The 19283-nt window shown below is 48.8% G+C and overlaps 1 protein-coding gene across 22 annotated transcripts in view; it reads left to right on the top strand.

Moving 5' to 3' along the window:
• PTPRS (protein tyrosine phosphatase receptor type S) overlaps nucleotides 1-19283 on the top strand; it is a 162694-nt gene that overhangs the window by 106325 nt on the left and 37086 nt on the right. For 16 of the 22 annotated variants that reach the window (XM_037384782.1, XM_037384780.1, XM_037384784.1 and 13 more), the window contains 5 exons: nucleotides 7841-8110; nucleotides 10280-10861; nucleotides 11755-11888; nucleotides 12056-12200; nucleotides 18130-18435. In XM_037384782.1, coding sequence (XP_037240679.1) covers nucleotides 7841-8110; nucleotides 10280-10861; nucleotides 11755-11888; nucleotides 12056-12200; nucleotides 18130-18435 — 1437 coding nt within the window. The remainder of the gene's footprint in view (nucleotides 1-7840; nucleotides 8111-10279; nucleotides 10862-11754; nucleotides 11889-12055; nucleotides 12201-18129; nucleotides 18436-19283) is intronic. The other 6 variants (XM_037384793.1, XM_037384792.1, XM_037384791.1 and 3 more) reach the window with 1 other exon arrangement.

Raw genomic sequence — 19283 nt, 5'->3', positions numbered from 1 at the left:
GGTGTGAGATGGATTCTGCCACCAGTCTGGGGTGTATGAAAGTTTCTAGTCTGAGCCAGTTGTCCAGATTTCACCCGTAGTCAGTGAAAGGACACAGCTCTTGCAGGCAAGTCAGCACACCTTAAGATGGGGATGCTGATTTTTAGGGGAGCTATACAACCCACCTGGCTTTCAAAAGTCCCATTGGATGCTTCTCTGTATCCCTAGGGACACAAATACTATCAAACTTCTGGCCCATAGTGACTGTAGGAAAAGGACAGATTGAAAGTCCTGTGTATCAAGAGAATATGTCTCAGTGGCAGTGGTGGAGAGCTTCATGCCTCTCCTTGCACAGCAACAGGGGCTTGCTTAGCACGGGGGAGGCTGGGTTGAGAGCCTGGCAGTTCCTAGAGCTAATTGGAGAGCGAATGGTTGTGTATAGCTCCCATGCAGCGAGCCACGTGGCTTGCTTTCGGCTAGAATGGAAGGGACACATTTTTGCCCTTTTCAATAGGCTTTGTATCTTGCCCAGAAGGGCTGAGATGCTTACTCCGCTTTGGTGGATAAAACCTGGTTGAACCTGACAGTATTTTTCTCCTCGCATCAGTGAGTGAACACATGCAGGGTCCAGGCTTTGCCCCAGAGGGGGCATGTGTCTGCTTGGCCAGGATCTATGGCCACAGCTGTTTTGCCCCCTTGAAACGGAGCACTTTGTGGCTCTCCTGTTAATTTTGAAAGCTTCAGACTTCCACCTTGATTGCTCTGTTTTGATCCAAATAGCCAGCTGCTTGGCTCAAAATAGAGCATCGTATGTAAGGACCGCATCTCTCTACGTGCTCTCCCATGTTACAAAAGGAAAGGAAGAATGAGCAATGCACCATGGAGCTGTGTGGGCTGTGCTTTAGCAACCTCTGAGTACGCAGAGCTGCCGCTGTCAGTACAGGACAAATTGTCGTGGTTGAATTTACCAGAATTAAAAATTTTCCCCTCTTTCACACAGTGGTGCCCTGTCAGGAGTTACAAAAGGCAGCAGTTGTGGTGCTGCAGGGATAATCCTTTTTTCCCCTCTACTTGAGATTCTTGTTGTTCTGCTCTTTTCAAGCCCAGGGAGTTTTAAATGGTTCAGCAGGCATTTAAAACAGCACGGTGCACTCTCTGTGCCTGCTTAGGCCTTCCCTCTTCTGCTGCAGGAGTCAAGTACAGTGCTTAGTCACCCAGAATCAGGTTCTGCAGCCCAGGTCCTGCTGAGAACATTTCAAATATTTTTCAAGGCTCTCAGGAAAACCTGCACTCATTGAGAGACCGAAGATGAAAACAGGCCAGGGCTAAACACATAATAACGAAGATAGTTGAAATCAATTAAAATAAACTATAGAAAATGCAGAAATAGTGTGCCTAGGACCTCAGGAAATAAAGCTTCAAAATATATTAAAATGTGACTAATTTAACAAATAATTTAGCCTGTAGCTTGCTCCTGGGTTAAGTTTGGCTCATGGGTAATTTGACCATCAAACCAGAGCTGCTGGTGGCTCAGCCCATCCCTTAATAGGCAAGTGGAACAGTTGCTAAGCTTTTCGCTTTCAATGCCATTTAGAGGTTGGAAGGAAATAATTTCACTTGCACTATAGATTTAAAAAATAGCCACAAGGTCAGAACAATCACTGATATTTTAAAATGTAGGAATTTTAATACCTTTTTAGACTAGCATTGATAAATTCTTTAATGGAAGAGGAGAGAGGCAGAACCACCACTAGTTTGTACAGCTGCCCCTGTAGTGCCATTTTCCAGGTGCTGGAGTTTAGGGAGGGAGAGTTCTGTGACAATTTTTAAGCATTATGTTAGCACTTCCATGGGTGGGGGAGCGCCCTGTCCGTGTTTGGGGTGTCCTCAGCTCTGAAATTCGAGTTCGAAACCAAACAAAGCCAACAAACGACTTTGCTGTGTTTCTGCAGAAGGATTTCTCAAGGGTATCAGGAAATGGAAGTGGATACAAAAAGCCACCCCCCCAAAAAAAAAAATCAAAACTGTATATATATGAATATCTCTCTATAGAGGGCACTTTGCAGGAACACTGTGCTGTACTGATCTCGAAATCTCTGCCTGCCTGTGTCTCTTACACCTTTTGCATCGCTGTTCTCTTTGTTTTAGGGGAAAAAAATTAGATTACACCTTGTCAAATTAAAATAACAAAAATAAAATAGTAAAGTCTGTGTTGAATGTTACAGAGCTGCTTGAAAAACAGTTGGGTTCTGATTATTTTATATTCAATCCTGTAAAAAACAACAGGAAAAAAAAAAAAAGAATTGCAAAAGACCAGAGATGTTCAGCCAGCCTGTCACTCAACTAATGTGTTTTTTTTAAGTGGAAAAGTAACAATGATTGGGAAGGTAATGGATTTCCTCCAGACCAAATCCAAGCCTTGGTCTCATTCTTTATTTATCTACCTATTTACTTATTTATTTTTATTTACCGTGAAGGAAATTAGGAAGGAGATGGGCATGAGGAGGGAAGTATCTCGTCCTCTGGAGGGACGGAGGTCGGAAATCCAAACCCGAACAGCGTCTCGCCCCAGCGGAATGAACTTGCAATTGGAATGGGAGAGGGAGAAAGCAGAGGCGGCTGCACGGACAGCACAGGGGCAGGGACGGACCACCTTTTGGGAGGGGAGGACAGGTGTAATCTAAGCTTCACTAATAATGTAGAGGCTGCACATTATTTTGGCACCCTTTCCCCTACCCCCTCCTCATTTTGGAGCAAGACGGAATGACTCCTGTCTCACCAAAATGGCCAATAATGTCCGCCTTCTCACCTCATTTGGAGCAGCAGCTTGCTGAGTGTCAAAATGTTTAATACCATTTGGTTTTGTTTGGTGCTTTCAACCAGTCACTTCACTTTCTTTTGTTTCCTTTTTCAATTAATTTCTTCTTTAAGATATAAAATATGTTTACTTTTTAGTCCGTTTAATGTGAATCGGGGTTTGAAGTGACGGGTTCTTGTCTAGTACGCTCCCCTTTCCCCACCTCGCTCCTCCTCCAACATTTTTCTCCCTGAGCTAATCTGGAAGGGGCTTAAAAAGTGGAACTGGTTGGTTTCCTCAGCACAAACTGGTTGGTTGGTCCTCAGATTTCTCTCACTAGCAGCGTCCTGGGAACACATTTTAAGGATGGATTCTGGTGTTGCAAAAGTCAACCCTGGATCTCCCAGTGTCTCTTCCGACCAGGTCTGTAAATCTGTCCCTTTCAAAAACATCTCTCACCTTGTGGACCCCAGCTCTCTTTTTTAACTGAGTGGTGGTGGTGGGGAACCTTAGCAATGTTGATTGGTACCTTCTTGTTGGAAAGAATAATGCACTGAAAGTGCCACTCACAGAACACAAACTGGGTTAACCTCTCTGCATCCGTGAGCAGCAACAAAACCAATTGGCTTTACAAGGGTATGAGAAGTTATGGATCTGTTCCATTTCTAATGCAGATTATGTTAAGCAGAATTTGGGGTGCCGATTTGCCTGTGTGAAGTACTTACCCAACAGGCAATATCTAAACAGATTCATAACTAACTGCACTTAAGACATCTTTCTGTGCCTCTGAAATGGCTTATCTGCATTGAAGTAATTTGACTTGTATCACAAATGTCCAGCTCCAGTTCTAAAATCTGGTTCTATCAATAACAAGCTGTATCCTTGTTTGAAAAAAAGCTCCTGGGAGTTTTTTGGCCATTGGAAATGTGTGTTTATGTGTGCCTGCTTGTGTGTGTATATCGGGAGATGTTGCACATGCACATGGAGCATGCACGTATGTGTATGCATGCAAGGTTGGCTTCGTAAAACAAGTCTGACAAAGCTGTCATGGAAACCAGCATCCCTGAAACTCAGGGAAGGTGCTTCTTGAAACCAGTAATTGGTAAAAGTATTGGATAAGTGTCCATAAAGTAGAGCCTCGACTGCCCCATCCTGACTTTTCCTTTCCAAAGAGGGCAGTTCTTCTTTTCTTTCGTGTCCTTTGAATAAGTTGGATAGCAAAATGGAAGGAATCTCTTCACTGCTTTTTTTACGTGTAAAATTTCACTCTTACAGCTGCTAATGTGTGAAACTCAGCTGGACCCAAAGCTGAAATTGTTCTTGATTCAATCTCTAGCTGCACTTCAAGCTTTCTTCCCACCACTGCTGTCCTCCTCCTAGGCCCTGACCTAAACGCTGACCCAGAGATTCTCAACTTGACAAATCTCATGTCAACAGCCAAATCAGAGTGGTATAGCAATTGAAATAAACAGCAGCATCATGGTTCTTAGTATCCAGAGACCAGCCCTTTAAGTAATTCCTGTTACAGTAAATGTGGTTGTCGCAGCCCCGAGCCGTAGCAGGGATGTACCTAGGGACTCTCTCAGGTCTGCAACGTTTAATGCTGGGAGTTGTTTTCACATCCTAGACTGGTGTGTGGATGTTTGTTTATTTGTGCACACACTGTGTAGCTTTTTTTAAACCAGGATGCACAACAGAAGGGCTACTGCCTCTTCTGGTCTTGCATTAGCCTGCTGCTAACCCTAATCCGAACTCTCCCTTTGGGTAGGATGCGCATTGTCCTGGGCTGGCACCCAGGTTTTCTGGTTGCTTCCCAGTAGTTAACTGTGACGAATGCCAGTGTTAAAACAACCAAAAGTAACGCTGCCCTGAGACCCTGCGAAGCTGACCTCTAAACCCCTGGGTGCTGCGAGGAGGGTGGGCAGAATTGCTTCGCAGTTAAGGAGCATGCTCTGCACGGCTCCGGCTCCGTGGCCCTGAGCTTGTGTTTTGTGAGTGGATCTCTGCCCTTCCCTGCTCCAAACCACGCAGACAGCAGCAGTCTGTTCCCTTCAGACTCCGATTCTCAGCACTCCACCATACATCAAATGACACTTTTCAGTTATTAAATTCTGGTTTGTTCTTCCTTTTTCCTTTTTTTTTTTTTCTTTTCTTTCTTTTTTCCTTCTTTCTCTTTTAGTCTGGTTTTATTTCTTTGTTATTAGCCTCGGTTTGAATTACTTATCTTGTTCTGTTTCCATGACAACTCAGTGTTTGCATCCCACCTGCCGTTGTTTGTTGCTGTTGATGCTGTTTGCTGACCGGATCTTGTCCGGCATATGTCTCCCCATTTCTCCTCACCTCTTCCCACCTTGCCTCCCCTCTCCAGAAGGTTACATATCAGCCCCTCCTCAAAAGAGTCATCCCCACCCCAGATCTGTCTGCATGTTGACCCCACTTGTTTCTTTTCAAGTTCTCTCCATCTTGCCTCAGATTGTGACCGGTGTGGTCTTCACGTGGCTCCATTTTCTGAAATGCAGTACCTCCTGAAGCAGGCAGTGGAAAGAAGGAGGGAGTAGGCAACAGGGACATGCCCTCATCGCTATCTAGGGCTAAAAGTCTTCCATAGGGTGTGACAGGAGGGAGAAGGAGCATGTTGCCTAGTCCCTTGAGCCTGTGCTGGTGCCTGAGGTTGTGCAAATGCCATCTTACACCTTTGTCTAAGCAGGAAGTAATCTCCTACTGTTAGTGTCCAGGTGAGTTTGCAGTCTCTCCCTCCACACTCTGGTCCTTTCCCCAGCTGCGCTGGAGGTGAGGGCATGCGCTCCATTCTTTTTGCAAATCCCTGCATGCAGGAATTCTCCTTTGCTCTAAGCTCCTAATGCCACAAATCTGGAAGTCAGGTCTTCCTTGCCTCTCAGTACTGGTTCCTGCATACTGGTAACCATGCAGAAAAGGATCCAATAGCACAATGGGAAGAGCACACCTTTCAATGAAGACATCTCCTTGTCAGCTTGCAGGAGGCGGCAGGGGGGCTATATTTGGCTTTTGTTTGACAAAGTCCCACTAGATGGGAAACAGCCACTACCGCTCCTGGCAGCACCCTTCCCATCTGAAAAGATCCGTAATGTTGAGCAGCAGCCAGGGAAGTGGGCTGGAAGATAAATACTGGAAAAACCCAAGATACTGCTTCCAGGGGACATCTGAAGGCCCTAGGACTTGGGAAGAGTGACAGCAGGCTAAGCTCTGGTGTCCTTTGCATGGCTTTTGCATGGATGCAATTGCCACTGATTTTTTAGAGAGCTTGTTCAGAGAGTTTACCTGGGAATAGGACAGGAGGGACAGATATTTTTCCAATCCTAGCACTGCTGACTCTCCTGCCCCCCTCACCCGCCCTGCCTGAGGGGAGTTTACTGCATGGCTGTCTCCGAAGCTGCAGGAAACCTGCGCTCCTTTTCTCCTTAGGCTGCTGCTGTGTCTGCATCCTCTCAGGGTCTGTACCCTTTGTCTTAGCTTGCGGCATGGGACCTTGCCCCCAGCTCCCTCCTTAGGACCTCTCTGAGCCGTTTACGTTTCTCCTTTGTCCATTCTCCCACTTTCAAGCCCTAAGGAAGAGCACCCACCTCGGCCAGCCAGCCAGCCCAGTTAGTTCAGAAAATGGAGCCAAGGAAACCACACCCCCCCTCTGCATCCATGTTCTTACTGTGTAAGGTCTGGAAGCTGCATCCACCTCTCTGCTAAGGAGATGCACAGAACATGTCACTGTTTTTTCAACGTTAAATTTTCATTACCTTGTTTTTCTTATTAATTCTATTCTATTTATTATTCCGCCAGGGCTGAGATGTGACAATGTGAGCCACCACATTGGGTCACATCAGCTAGAAAAAGTATGCAGCATTAAAGTGGGTTTCCCCCTCCCCTCCCTCTCTTTCTCTCTCTTCTTTCTCCCTTCCCCTTCTTGTTCTCCTTTCTTTCTCTGTTGCTCACTTTCTATTCAGTATCCATGTGGGCATTTGCTAGCCGCCCATAAATTATATTCCTCTGCATTTTCCTCTCTCTTTCTCTTTCTATCTTTCTCTCTTTCTCTTTTTTACCTATTTTGCATGATGTTTGTGACTCTGAGAGCTGCATCTATCGATGGAACCGTGTCAGATCTTAAAGAGGCTTCGTTAGGGTTTCTATACCCGAAAACCACAAAAATTTCATTAGAGTTTCTCATCTTTTCCACACTCTTTCTCGCTCCAGAGGGACTGCCTCCCCCTGGACGATTCTCACACGCAGACACTAACTAAATTCTGTCCTGCTCCGGGGACTCCCTCTCCTCCATTTTTAAAATATTTTTTACCTCTTTACTTTTCAAGTGGTGTCTCTCTGGCATTTGGGGACGTGACACTTCTCTCTTTGTTGAATTCTCTGGGTCCAACAAGGCAAAATCTCGAGAAGTGTCCATCTCCATCACAGCCGCCTCCTCGCCACCACCCCGCCTCTGCAGCATCCCTGGGGCAGGGAGCGGCTGGTGGGCTCGGGCCCCTCTCTGGAGATGGCCGTGGTGGTGGAGGGGCTGTTTGGTTTTGCTGTGGGAGGAGGTGTTGCGGCAGTCAGACTCCGCTGGAAAAGGGGAGGAGCAGGTTTCTCGGGGTGCGGTGCGGGGAGCTGGGGACCCCAGCGGCTGTGGAGGAGATTTTTCGACGCACGCCATGCCAGCTCTTGCCAGTAAAGATGAGAAATTGCTAATAAATTTTTGTGTAATTATCTGTGCTGTGATGGGTCTAATCTTGATCAATGGAACCCTGTTGCTATGAAATACCGCTTTTATGTCTATATTCTATATATTGTTTGTGAAGTAAAAATTTATTTGGAGTTTAATTTTTTTGGTTTTTGTTTTTGATTTTTTAGTTCATTTGTTTTCTGTTTTGTTTTTAATGAAGGAAGAAAATAAATGATGACAAACCCCATCTATATTTAAATTATCTTTTGCTCTTTTTCTTTTTCTCCCTTCTTTTTCTTTTCTTTCTTTCTTTTTTGTTTTGTTTTGGTTTTTGTTTTTGTTTTGTTTTTTGTTACCTCTGTGCGTCTCGTCCACAGTTCGCCGTGTGGCCCCACGTTTCTCCATCTTGCCCGTCAGCCACGAGATTATGCCTGGTGGCAATGTCAACATCACCTGCGTGGCCGTGGGTTCGCCCATGCCATACGTCAAGTGGATGCAGGGAGCAGAGGACCTGACACCTGAAGATGACATGCCTGTGGGCCGTAATGTCTTGGAGCTCACGGATGTCAAGGACTCAGCCAACTACACGTGTGTGGCCATGTCCAGTCTGGGAGTCATAGAAGCCGTTGCTCAGATCACGGTGAAATGTAAGAGAGTGTGAGCACGCCTGCGTGAGCGAGTGCGTGGGTTCCCTGACTGCATGTTTGTAGGAGTGTGCATGCACAAGCGTGCGAGCTGCTGCATGGGTGTATATATGTGCAAGGCATGTGTTGGGTGCACAGTTGTAACAGAGTGTCCGAGCACATGCGCAAAGCAAAAGTGGGCACATGTCATGTTTATGCATGTGAGCCTTTGTAGATCTGTGGTCGTGCCTGTCAGCCTTCACCGGTGCATGAGTGGGAATGTCACAGTGTGACTGTGTGGGTACCTTTTTCTGCTTGTGTCTTTGTGCATCTGCATGGGGTGAGCCTGTGACTGATCTGCACATGAGGAGTGTGGGGATGTAATTATGCATGTAAAAAGGTAGTCGTGCATGAGTGTGTGTGTGCATGGAAGAAAGAACAACGTGACTGTATGGGCATGTGGGTGCTTGGCTGCATGTATGTACGTCCATGTTGTTACAAGCCTGTATGTACATGCATAGGTATATGAGCTTGAGCAGGAAAACACACTTGTGCACCATGAGTGCCATGTGCTAGTGTCTGTGCAGGCATCTTTGGGGATCCCGCACACAAAGAAATCCACAGTGAATGGGAAGCTGGTGGCTTGAGATGTTTCCTCGCTTTCAGACAACTGAGCTGTTTGTTATGAAGCAAACTCTGATTCAAACCCCTGCATGCTTGTTTCTGTCCTGGGGTATGAGGCTGGCTGGGCAGTTTGCAAGGAGCCTTGGATGGCTTGAAGCCTGCATGCCATCCTGTTCCAAGGTTAGAGATTCAGCCAAGGCCCTGAGGATCTCTGGCATGTGTACCCTTGCAGTAGAGCCTAGTTCCAGCATCTTAGCGGCTGTTGTTGCCTCAGCAAGAGGGGAATAACCCCAGCTTCCAGCTAGCAATTCCCAAGAGGAGCACGGGTGCAATCTTCAATCTATTCTGTCCTCAGCAGGGGAGTATTAAAACCCAAGCAGGATGCCCCTGTGGTTGGGTGAGTGTAGAGCTCTTTGTATGAGCTGGTGTCTGCTCTGAGTGATGGCATTGCCCACGAGGGATCTGGGGAGAAAGAGGGTGGGAGAGGATGTGGGTGGGGAGGGGGGAAGAGGAGGAGAAATACTTCGAAGGGGAGGGCTAAGGAAGAACAATCCTGTTGTATCGCTTGATCTAAGGAAGGTCTGACAGTAGAAATGAGTAGGGACTAGTGAATCTTGCCACGACACATCCTGAGCTTTTGCAGAGGGAGTGGGCTCACGTGCTAGCAGAAGGCTGCCTGGGACTGGGCTAAGGCGCTCTTTATTTCCCTGAGTATTTTCTTCCTTCCCCTTTTTCCCTCTCTTACCCTGTCAACTTCAAAAGATACTGTGTCAGATACCTTACTTCTGCTTTCCAGCTGTCCTGTCTCCTCAGACGGGGAATCTTGCCCTGCTCGTACCTTCTCCCTTTTGTCATTGTATCTGTATTCTGTTCCCCCTTATGTTCCTGTGTGTAAGCATCTGCAATCTTTCCCAGGCAGAAGATGAAAGAAGTTAGAGCTTTAGAGGTGCTCAAGTCTAGAGAAGATGAGGTTGGAAAGGGTCTGAAGTGTGTAGTAAGGAAAACACATAAAGCTTGCTGTTAAAGGTGTCTGACACTTAGCATGCTGTCTCCAGCAAGCTCCAAAGGTAGTCTTCTGGATGAGGGGCAGGGGAGATGAGTATTAACACATGTTTGTGGCTTGAGAGGAAGCACTCCCAAGTACTTATAGGTTTTTTTGTTCTGGAGAGCACAGTCAGCGCTGTGCCGTTACGTGCACGCTAAACATGGAGAGATTCAGCAGTGCCGGAGCCGGGCTGCCAGCACTGTTTCGGAAGATGTGATTACGTGCTTGGAAGGAGCTCCTGCCAAACTGCTTTTCCTTACTGCCGTGTGAGCTGGCGGATGTGCAGCTGAAGTCTGTGCTAATGATTCCAGATGTTTAGCTGAACACTTCCCTTTTGATGGAGCAGTTTAAGGATGATAATAGAGTGTATAACTAGGTTCATAATATTTCAGCAGCACTTTACTGAACTGCCGCACTGTGATCAGTACTGTGCCTCTGGCTTCTACAAGCCCTAACTAGCCCAATTAGGCACCATTTCAGCATATGTGGTTTTTTTTTAAATGTCTGTTCTTCCTGATTCTCAGCACTCCCCAAGGCTCCTGGGACGCCAGTGGTGACAGAGACAACAGCAACAAGTATCACCATCACCTGGGACTCTGGAAATCCAGACCCTGTATCTTACTATGTCATTGAATACAAGTCTAAAAGCCAGGATGGACCATATCAGATCAAAGAGGACATCACCACCACACGCTACAGTATTGGGGGGCTCAGCCCCAACTCTGAGTATGAGATCTGGGTCTCTGCAGTCAACAGCATCGGGCAGGGGCCTCCCAGCGAGTCAGTGGTCACTCGCACTGGGGAACAAGCTCCTGCCAGTGCCCCCCGTAACGTGCAGGGACGAATGCTGAGCAGCACCACCATGATAATCCAGTGGGAGGAACCGGTGGAGCCCAATGGGCAGATCCGTGGCTATCGGGTGTATTACACCATGGAGCCTGATCAACCCGTCAGTAACTGGCAGAAGCACAACGTGGATGACAGCCTCCTGACCACAGTGGGCAGCCTTCTGGAGGATGAAACCTACACAGTCCGGGTCCTGGCCTTCACCTCCGTGGGAGACGGGCCTCTTTCTGACCCCATCCAGGTTAAGACACAGCAAGGAGGTGAGCACCTGTGTCACTGTCCTGGGAGGCACTGGGCTGCGGGAGGTGGGGTGGTGGCTCATGACATTATCCAGCTGTGGCTGCGGTGTCACCAGAGCATTTTTGTCTTTATTAATTCAATTTGGTTAAAACAGAAGTAACCTTCTGGGAGGAAGCTTGGTCCAGTGGCTGGAGCCAGAGGGCCTGGTGCATGATTTCCGATTTGTTTTTTTTCTCGGAAAGGTTGTTGCTTAAATGGGTAGGGCAAGCAATTAAGCAAAGAGAATCCATTCCTGCTGCGCCATGTTTCACAGTGAGGTATCTTGTTGCTTCCAGTTTCTAAATGTCTTTAATAGACCTAAAAACACTCACTGTCCAGGCAGTAGTGAAGCTTAACTCTTCCTAAAGTACCCAGAAACTACCTTCTCGGAGATGAGTGGGGGATGAGCCTTATTTGCCATTGCCATTGCCACATTTGCCAGATGTGTTGAGCTGGGAACGAAAGGTGTTGTACCACAGGCTGTGGCCCAGCATGCTTTCAGTGCCCCGCTTGCGGCGAGGGGTGCTGGTGAGGAGACCCTGCATCCTCAACGGGCTGCTCAGGGGCTTCCCGCTTCCAGAATCCCTTAGTACTGGGGATTAGTGGGAAGGGCTGGATTCTGCAGTGCCAAGAAAGAGGCATATGATCCAGCAGGACTCTTGCAGCTTTGGACATGCTTGAGTCCTGCAGTGGGATTTAACCCTCCAGTGCTTTAAAGGAAGGGCTGCCTACTCTGCAGCATGGCAGTTTGCTCCTGATTTGCACGCAGGCTTTGAGGAAAACAGCATAGGAGTTTTCTAATTAGCCAAGTTAATGTGGCTTCTCCTGTCTCTCACCTTCCTCCTCTACCCCATCGGTTTCTTCTCTGTGTCAGTCCCCGGGCAGCCGATGAACTTCCGAGCAGAAGCCAAGACGGAGACAAGCATCGTGTTGTCGTGGAGCCCTCCCCGCCAGGAGATCATAGTGAAGTATGAGCTCCTCTATAAGGAAGGAGACCACGGCAGGGAGGTGAGTCCAGAGAGAAGCAGCACAAAGGGTTGGGACGCTGAGGAGCATCCCACCTTCCGTTCCCCAAGGTGGCCGAGTGAGGGGAGTAGGGCAGGTGTCTGGGCAGGGCTCGCCTCTGCTCCTTTTTGTTTGGTTTTATTTTTTTTCTTCCCCCTCGCCCATCTCAGGTGCCGAAGAACTTCGAGCCAACGACCTCCTTCACTGTGGAAGGCCTGAAGCCCAACACTGAGTATGTCTTCCGTCTGGCCGCCCGCTCGGCTCTGGGCCTGGGGGCCTTCACCCCGGAGGTCAGGGAGCGCACCTTGCAGTCTAGTAGGTGTCTCTCCTTTTCCCACCCTTCTCTGAGGGGAAGACAGTCAGGGAACCAGAGATGGTGGGCACAGGGGTACGGAGCTGTGGGGTGGACATTCGCGGTGCTGCGGCATTTCACACCTCTGGGGTTCCTCTGCAGGGAGGTGGGCAGCGGCGGGGAGCGGGGCACCTTTGGGACCTGCTCCCTTCTCCCTTTGCTGACCCAGAGAGCTGAGATACAAAGGAGGGAGCAGAGCCAGTGCATGCTTTGGGCGGGGGCGGTGGGAGGCCAGGTAGCACCGTCCACTTGATGGGGTGGGGAGCAGGGAAGGGCTTGCTGGTGGGCTGCGCTGGCCCGTGGTGCTGAGCATGCTCAGGGAGGAGGGCAGCCCACCGTGGTGCAGCAGCTTGCCTGTCCGCTGGCAGAAACTGAGCAGCAGTTGTCTGGAAGGGGGGCACAAGCAATGGAGTGGGGAGACAGTGGGGGGATCAGGAGGAAGAGGAGAAGGGAAGGTGATTAATCAAAAGTCCCAGCATTTTCAGCAGCCTTTGGGGAAGCGGTCCTCATGCTCTTTTCTGTGAGCGACTTGGTAGCCGCAGGGAGGAAGGCCTGCTGGCCCAGCAAGTGCTGGGAACGATCCCGTTTGGGCTCCGGCAGAGGGGGAGAGAGGAGTCATGTGGAGCTGGGGCGGGGGATATTAATGACACCAGGATGGAGTGTAAGCAACCAAAATGTGCTGGTTTTAGTTTAATGGATTGTCTCCCTTCGCTGTTGCCCTGGGGACAATAACCCTGGATGGCAATATTTCAACCTGGGCTTTTCACAGATCTTTGCTTTTAAATGAGGTGTTTTTTTCACTGCATGAGTGGCTGTGGCAGCTGTTCTTTGTGTTTTCTGTCTCCTCTCATCTCTACTAAATCACTCCGCTGCAGTTTGGAGTAGCCGGGAGCAGAACTAACTCAGAAATGGCTCTGGTCACCAGTGTGAGGAGAGAGAGTGCCTGCTCCCATCTCTCAGAGTCCTTAACAAGGGAGAGCAGCAGGCTCTCAGCTGGGTGCCTGCCCCGTCTTTCCGTTTTAATTGTCACATCCTGCTGTCTCTCTTTTCCCCTGTCTCTCTCCTTCTTTCTCTCCCCCCAGGGAGTGGGAGGAGAGGGGAGTCTGTTTCTGCATAGACAGAATTCCTTACTGGGGCTTTCTCAGGCCTCCAGTCCATTCAAAGATACTTTGTTTTCTTCCTTCCTTCAAATGTTTTTTACCCTTTTTCCTTCCCCTTTTTTTCCCCTTTATTCTCTCTACATATTGAAAGAAAATCCTTTCCTGACTCTGCTGCAAATCTGCTGGTTCTGATCCCAGTATGGTACTGTCAGAGGGAGCACCACTGTGGGGTGGGGGGAAATGAACTGAAAGGACCTGAAAAAACACTCTGCTTCTGTTTTTCAAGGGGTTTCCCTCCTTGAGATTTGTGGGGATGGGAGGAAAAGAGGGTTTGTGCTTTCCGGGTCAATAAAAACTGGCTGGAAGGAGGGGTGTGGGAGCTGATGGCAGTAGGGCTTAGTAACACTGAAAATTTTTCCCTGAAGGGTGAGGAGAAGGGGATCTGGGAAAGGGGAAGGCTTTGGGGCTTTTTGTAACTCGGCACTTGCCCAGAATGAGGCCTGGTTTGTTTCTCTGTAGCTCAGCTTTCATAGGGGTAGTTTCATTAATTTAACGCTCTTCAGAACGTCAGCTGGGAGCTGTCAGTGTCCTGTAACATGGTGAAACATTTTTTCCTGGCTGGCTGTTGGAGGAACGAGTCAATTCTCCCTGGTCCGGGCGACATCCTTCGGCTCACAGACCTTCTGGCTCAGGACAGGCTTTTGTGTCTTCCCTCTGCAGCTCCTTTTCCGTTCAGCTCCTCCTCGGCCCGCTCCATGGCTCTTCTTTCTTTTCTCTTCTGCTGTCTGCTTGCCTGCCTGCATGCTCTCACAGCCCGATGAAACCAGCTCCCTGCTCTCTGTCTGTCTGTCTCTCGCTGAGCGGTTTCACACCACGATGGCATCTTGTCTCTGCAACAGCAAAGCCTCCTTCGTCCTCCCGCAGCCTGCTGAGGCGTTCAGTACTCTTCCCCTCCTAGCTCAGCTGGCAAGCATGTGCCTGCATGCCGCAGCCCTCCCCGCATTGCACACCTTTCTGCACAACACCCTCCACCTCCCTGTCAGGGTGGCTCCTCCTGAGCATCATAACCAAAGTAAAATCCATTAAACTAAAGGTAAAGTATCTTTTTCTTCTTGAAGTAGCTGGGTTTTAACTCTTCAAGTACCAGAGACGTAGATTGTAAAACCAGCAGAATCTCATGGTTGGAGGAAGCTGGTTTGCCCTTTCTAACTAGCCATGACCTTCCCAGGGCTCCTTGGCAGCTCTCCGACTTGGAAATGTGAGAGTGCAAAGCACGTGTCGACAGACAGGGGTGGCAGGGTGGGTGCTGTGAGGCTGCATGTGCAGGTGTAGAGGAATAACGGGGCTTTCTTACCCTGTGTTCCTTCCCAAGAAAGGATGTTTCCCCCACCCATTAGCTCTGCTCCCCTTCCCTTCCCCCTTCCTTACATTAGATAAAGTGAACAAAACTTATACAAAGTCTATGGTACCTAAAGGGTTAAAAAACACTGTATTGTACAAGGTCAGTAAGGGTCATTCTTGTGGCTTGGACAGTCAACTTTAAAGCATGTAAAAGATGCAGTTCAGGTGAGTACTGGCTGGTCTCAAGCAGATTCACAAATACAGTCCACCCTGTCGCTGCAGGCTCACACACACGTGTGTGGATCTGCACACGCTCATGTATGTCCTGGAGCCAGAGGGAGGGGGGATTCCAAAGAGCTGTCTGCCTGCTAAAAACGGGCCAGCAAACAACGATGGTCGTCTCCTGGCTGGGGGGGCTCCTGTCTGCACTGTGGCTCCCTTTCCAGCAAAGGGGCTTGTTGCAGAGGTGAGCTGAGAGCCCCTGGTGTGGGCTGTGGTACTTCGCCTCGTGCATACAGCTCCCACCTTCTCGATGCTGTCCCCACACACGCACGTCTCCAGGGTCACGCAGGTTGGGCTGGATTGTGAAGGAAACTCGCAGTGCCATGAACTCCCCAGATGCGTCTCCAGTATGGCCAGCCAGCACTTGGTGGCTGTTTTCATCCAGGTGCTGTAGTCGATGAGAGTGACGGGGAGGGAGTCGGGGTGGGATCTGGGCCTTCTCCCCCATCACCCACCCACTCCCCACCCCCACCCCACCTTTTTTGACCAGAGAAAGTGCAAACCATCCCAAAAGGGCCTCTTGGTAGGTCCCTGTGCTGGAACGTAGAGGGTGAGTGAGCAAGCGAGCGTGGCCACGCACAGCAGCTGCCAGTGCAAACAGTGAACCCAGGTGCCAGCCGGAGCTGCAGCTCTGCTTACTGGGGCTTTCATAATGAGTTTCAGGATGGAAAGGGTAGGTCAGGTCAGACCCTCTCTGCAGTGGGTTTCTCAGCCGTGCTGGCTTTGGCTGGACTGCTAAGCAGGAAAGGTGGCTTTTAATACTACCAGCCCCTGATGGGGAGAAAAAAGGAGCCAACAGCATCATGGCAGGCACTGGAGGAGGGTCGAGTCTTTTCCTCCATACGCTGAAAGGGACTCGAGTTGCTTCTGGGGTGTGGGTGCTATGTCAATCACAGCAGATGGAGAGAGCTACAGGGAAGGGGAATCCGGTAGTGGGAACCTGCTGCCCAGCCCTCTGGTCCCTGTGCAGGTGGCTTAGCAGAAGAGAACAGACTGGGCTCCAAAACTGCCATTGCTGCGGGAGCTCGGGCTCTGCTGGCAGGGGGAGTAACTCAGCCAGGGGGGCTAGCGGTGGGGCAGGGTGGCATTTTAAAAGCCAGTCATGTGCAGAAACCCACCAGGAGCTTGGTCTGGCCTCGCAGCTCAGTTTCTCTTGTTTTCTCTTAAGAAAGTCTTGTAAGTTAGCAGTTGAAGCGTGGAAGGTAGGTAAACAGACGGGGAATGTTCTGGAAGGAGTCACTTTTTGTATCAGTATTATTTTATTATTATGATTTCCTTTCTGATGTTTTTTTTTGTTGTTTCAAATTACTGGCTTGATTTATGATTTATTTTCCAGTTTGTTCCTTTTGGTTTTGTTTGTTTGACATATTTTGTATTATTTTGCGTGGCTAGCCATGGCTAGGGATCGTCACTCTCTGCAGTAGGTTTTCTGAGGATAAGGGTTTCATTCTGCCATTTTAAATACAGCCAAAATGCTGCAAAGTAAAGCATGAAAGTAGGAGGACAGCACCCAGAACGTCCTACTGGACAGAGTGCTCAGCTCTGCAGTGTGAGGACTATCATTACACTTTCTGCAAAGCCCACTTCTGTTTAATGGAGGCACAGGCAAAGCATGTGGTTTCCAGTCCAGTGCAAACTGGGCAAAGTATGACTTGATTTAGCAGAGTCCTCAAGGCAAGCTGGGGCTAAACGTCTGTTTGTGACTCAGGGATGGGAGTAAGAGGTTTGAAAAAATCATTCCTTGGTAAAATAGCTTTTTGTCGATTAAAAAGCAACAGAGGAATGGGAAATGGTAACCAGCATTTACCAACTCCCAGGCTTCTTGCAGGTGATGCTTTGGGGGCTTATAAAGATGCCCCAGTTTCTGGCAGTGTCTGCAGAGAGTTAAAAGCTATTTATTGCAGTTTGACTGTATGGGCTGAGATTGCGTTTGCAGATTAGCCTTGCAAATGTATCACTCTCTCTGCTTGCCTGGGCTGATTGATTGTAATTAGTGATTGAAAGAAGTCTGGTCTAAGATTTCCCCAGGTGCCCAGGTTATGGTTGGGTTACAGAAGTGGCAGACTCTTTGTCCCAAGTTTGCCAAGGTCTGAGACCTGTGGCATCTCTGTCGACAAACCTGTGCTTCTTGCAGTTGTATCTCAAGGCACGGCTGTGGCATGGCAGTGTGTGCCCCAGCACGTAGCGTCTGACAGAGCTGGTGTCAGCGTCCTACTGAGCAGCCCGCACTAAAATTACCTACTGCAGCTCAGTAAACACCACAAAGTGAGCAGCCCTGTGCTAGAAAGCTGTGGTTTACACCTTCGCCATCTCCTGAAAATCAGCCCTTGGACAGTTAGCTGCTGCCACCGTGAGAACAGGCAGCTGCATGGGGCCGCGTTTCTGAAGGTGTGCTCCCAGGACTCTCGGGAATACCCTGGTGCAGTACAGGCAGCAAGTGCAGTGGGAGTTAGACCGGCTGCTGCTTCTGAAAATCTGGTACCTCAAGAAGCCCTGTGCCTTGCTCATTTGCAAGTCTTTCCTCTAAAGCCCCTCTGTCTAAACCCATTGGGGACCACTACTTGGCAGTGTCCTGGGCGTTTCCACCATGGGGTTTTGCCTTCTTCAGTCTGTGGACAGCTAATAACTTCCATCTGGAGGTACAGACTCATCCATTTAAGCCTCTTGGCAAAAGATTTGCTCTTCTTACTCACTTTTCACAGATCCCTTCAAAGAAATTCAAGATCCCAGAGACTGCGGTTTGGAAACAAGTGCTTTACCAGCCAGGGCAGGATTTGCCAGACTGCTGTAAACCAGGGAGCTAAAGGAAAGGGTCTTTTGCAGAGTAAAGCTGGGTGCTTAGTGTTGTGCCAGCCACACTTTGGGGAAGCAGCAGGACCCCTCTTGGCTAGCCCGCTTGCTTTTCAGTTCTTTGCTTTATAACATTTCAGTTCTGATGCCCCATTCAATTTCCGTTGGCTTTTTTTTCTTTTCATTTACAAAAAAAAAAAAAAAGACAACAACAAAAAGCTCTCTCCTTTTTTAATTTTATCTTCCTAAACCAAATTTTTGTACGTTTTATTTTAGATTTTTTTGTTATCATTTTCCTTTTTTTTTTTCTTTTATCTTTCCCATCTTTTGTTTTTTCCCCTCCTCTTCCCTTTCCCTCCTGAATTTTCCCCCCTCGTAGAACCGTCTGCCCCCCCTCAAGACGTAAAATGCGTCAGCACCAGATCCACCGCCATTCTGGTAAGTTGGCGGCCGCCTCCGGCTGAAAGCCAAAATGGCATCCTGGCTGGCTACAGCGTCTACTATCGAGCGCTGGACTCCGAGGACACGGAACTTAAGGAGGTGAATGATATCCCCCCAACCACCAGTCAGATCCTCCTGGAGTCCCTGGAGAAGTGGACAGAGTATCGCATCACTGTCGTGGCTCATACGGAGGTGGGGCCGGGCCCGGAGAGCTCGCCGGTTATCGTCCGGACAGATGAAGATGGTAATTGCACTGTTTCTGGTTTTCTCCTGAGCCCCCTGGTGAATGCGTGTCCCTGGAGTGGGCTTTGCCCACGCTGGGGGGGACGTGGCCAGTCCCTTCTCCTGGCCTGTGTGGTGCAGGAGCCAAGGCTGCCGGGCTCGGCACAGCCTCCGCCCAAGGGGCTGCTGCCCCCTGGGTCCCCCAGGATCCGCGGTCCAAGGGTCGTCCTTCCCTGCTTCAGGCTTGGGGCTGGCTTTGATTTCTGGGTTTTTTTAATATCAAGTCTCTCAGCCTTGACTGCGCCACTTCTCCTGAAAAGATGCTCTTAGCGAGCAAGGAGGCAGCTGGGGCAGCAAGGAAATGAAATCAGAGACGATTGCTGCCAGAAACTGTTTTAAAATATTAAGAGTTCTTCCCACACATTCCTTGTTATTAACTCCTCATTAAGTCAGAGTTTTGGTTAGTGGTAGAAAGGAAGGATCTCTGTTAAAGTTTAAAAAATCCTTCAGTGACAAGCAGCTTAGACTCCAGTTCAGTGGCCCAGCTCTGAGACTTTTTAGCATGAACAGGAACAACGAAGCTTGAATTTCCCTGGCATTTCTACAGTAAAATAAAACCAGGAAAAGATGTGAACGTGTGCTTGAAGGGAGAGCACCCTTCCTGTGAGGGTGAGGTAGAACCCTCAGATAATACAGGTCAAGTAAATGAAAAATATTAAAATATAAATATAAAATTTAAAAATAAATTCCAAACTTTCTTCCTCCATCCTAAATAAAAAGATTTTTTTAAAAAAGCTAGAGGTTTGTCCCCAGTGTGGGTCCTGTTCCCCTGAGTGTCTGGACGTACCCAAATGGGTAGAATACCTTGCT

Source organism: Falco rusticolus, chromosome 4 (genome assembly GCF_015220075.1).
Source record: "Falco rusticolus isolate bFalRus1 chromosome 4, bFalRus1.pri, whole genome shotgun sequence".
Lineage (NCBI taxonomy): Eukaryota > Metazoa > Chordata > Aves > Falconiformes > Falconidae > Falco > Falco rusticolus.
Note: the sequence above shows the minus strand (reverse complement) of the source record. Positions and strands in the feature narration are given on the sequence as shown.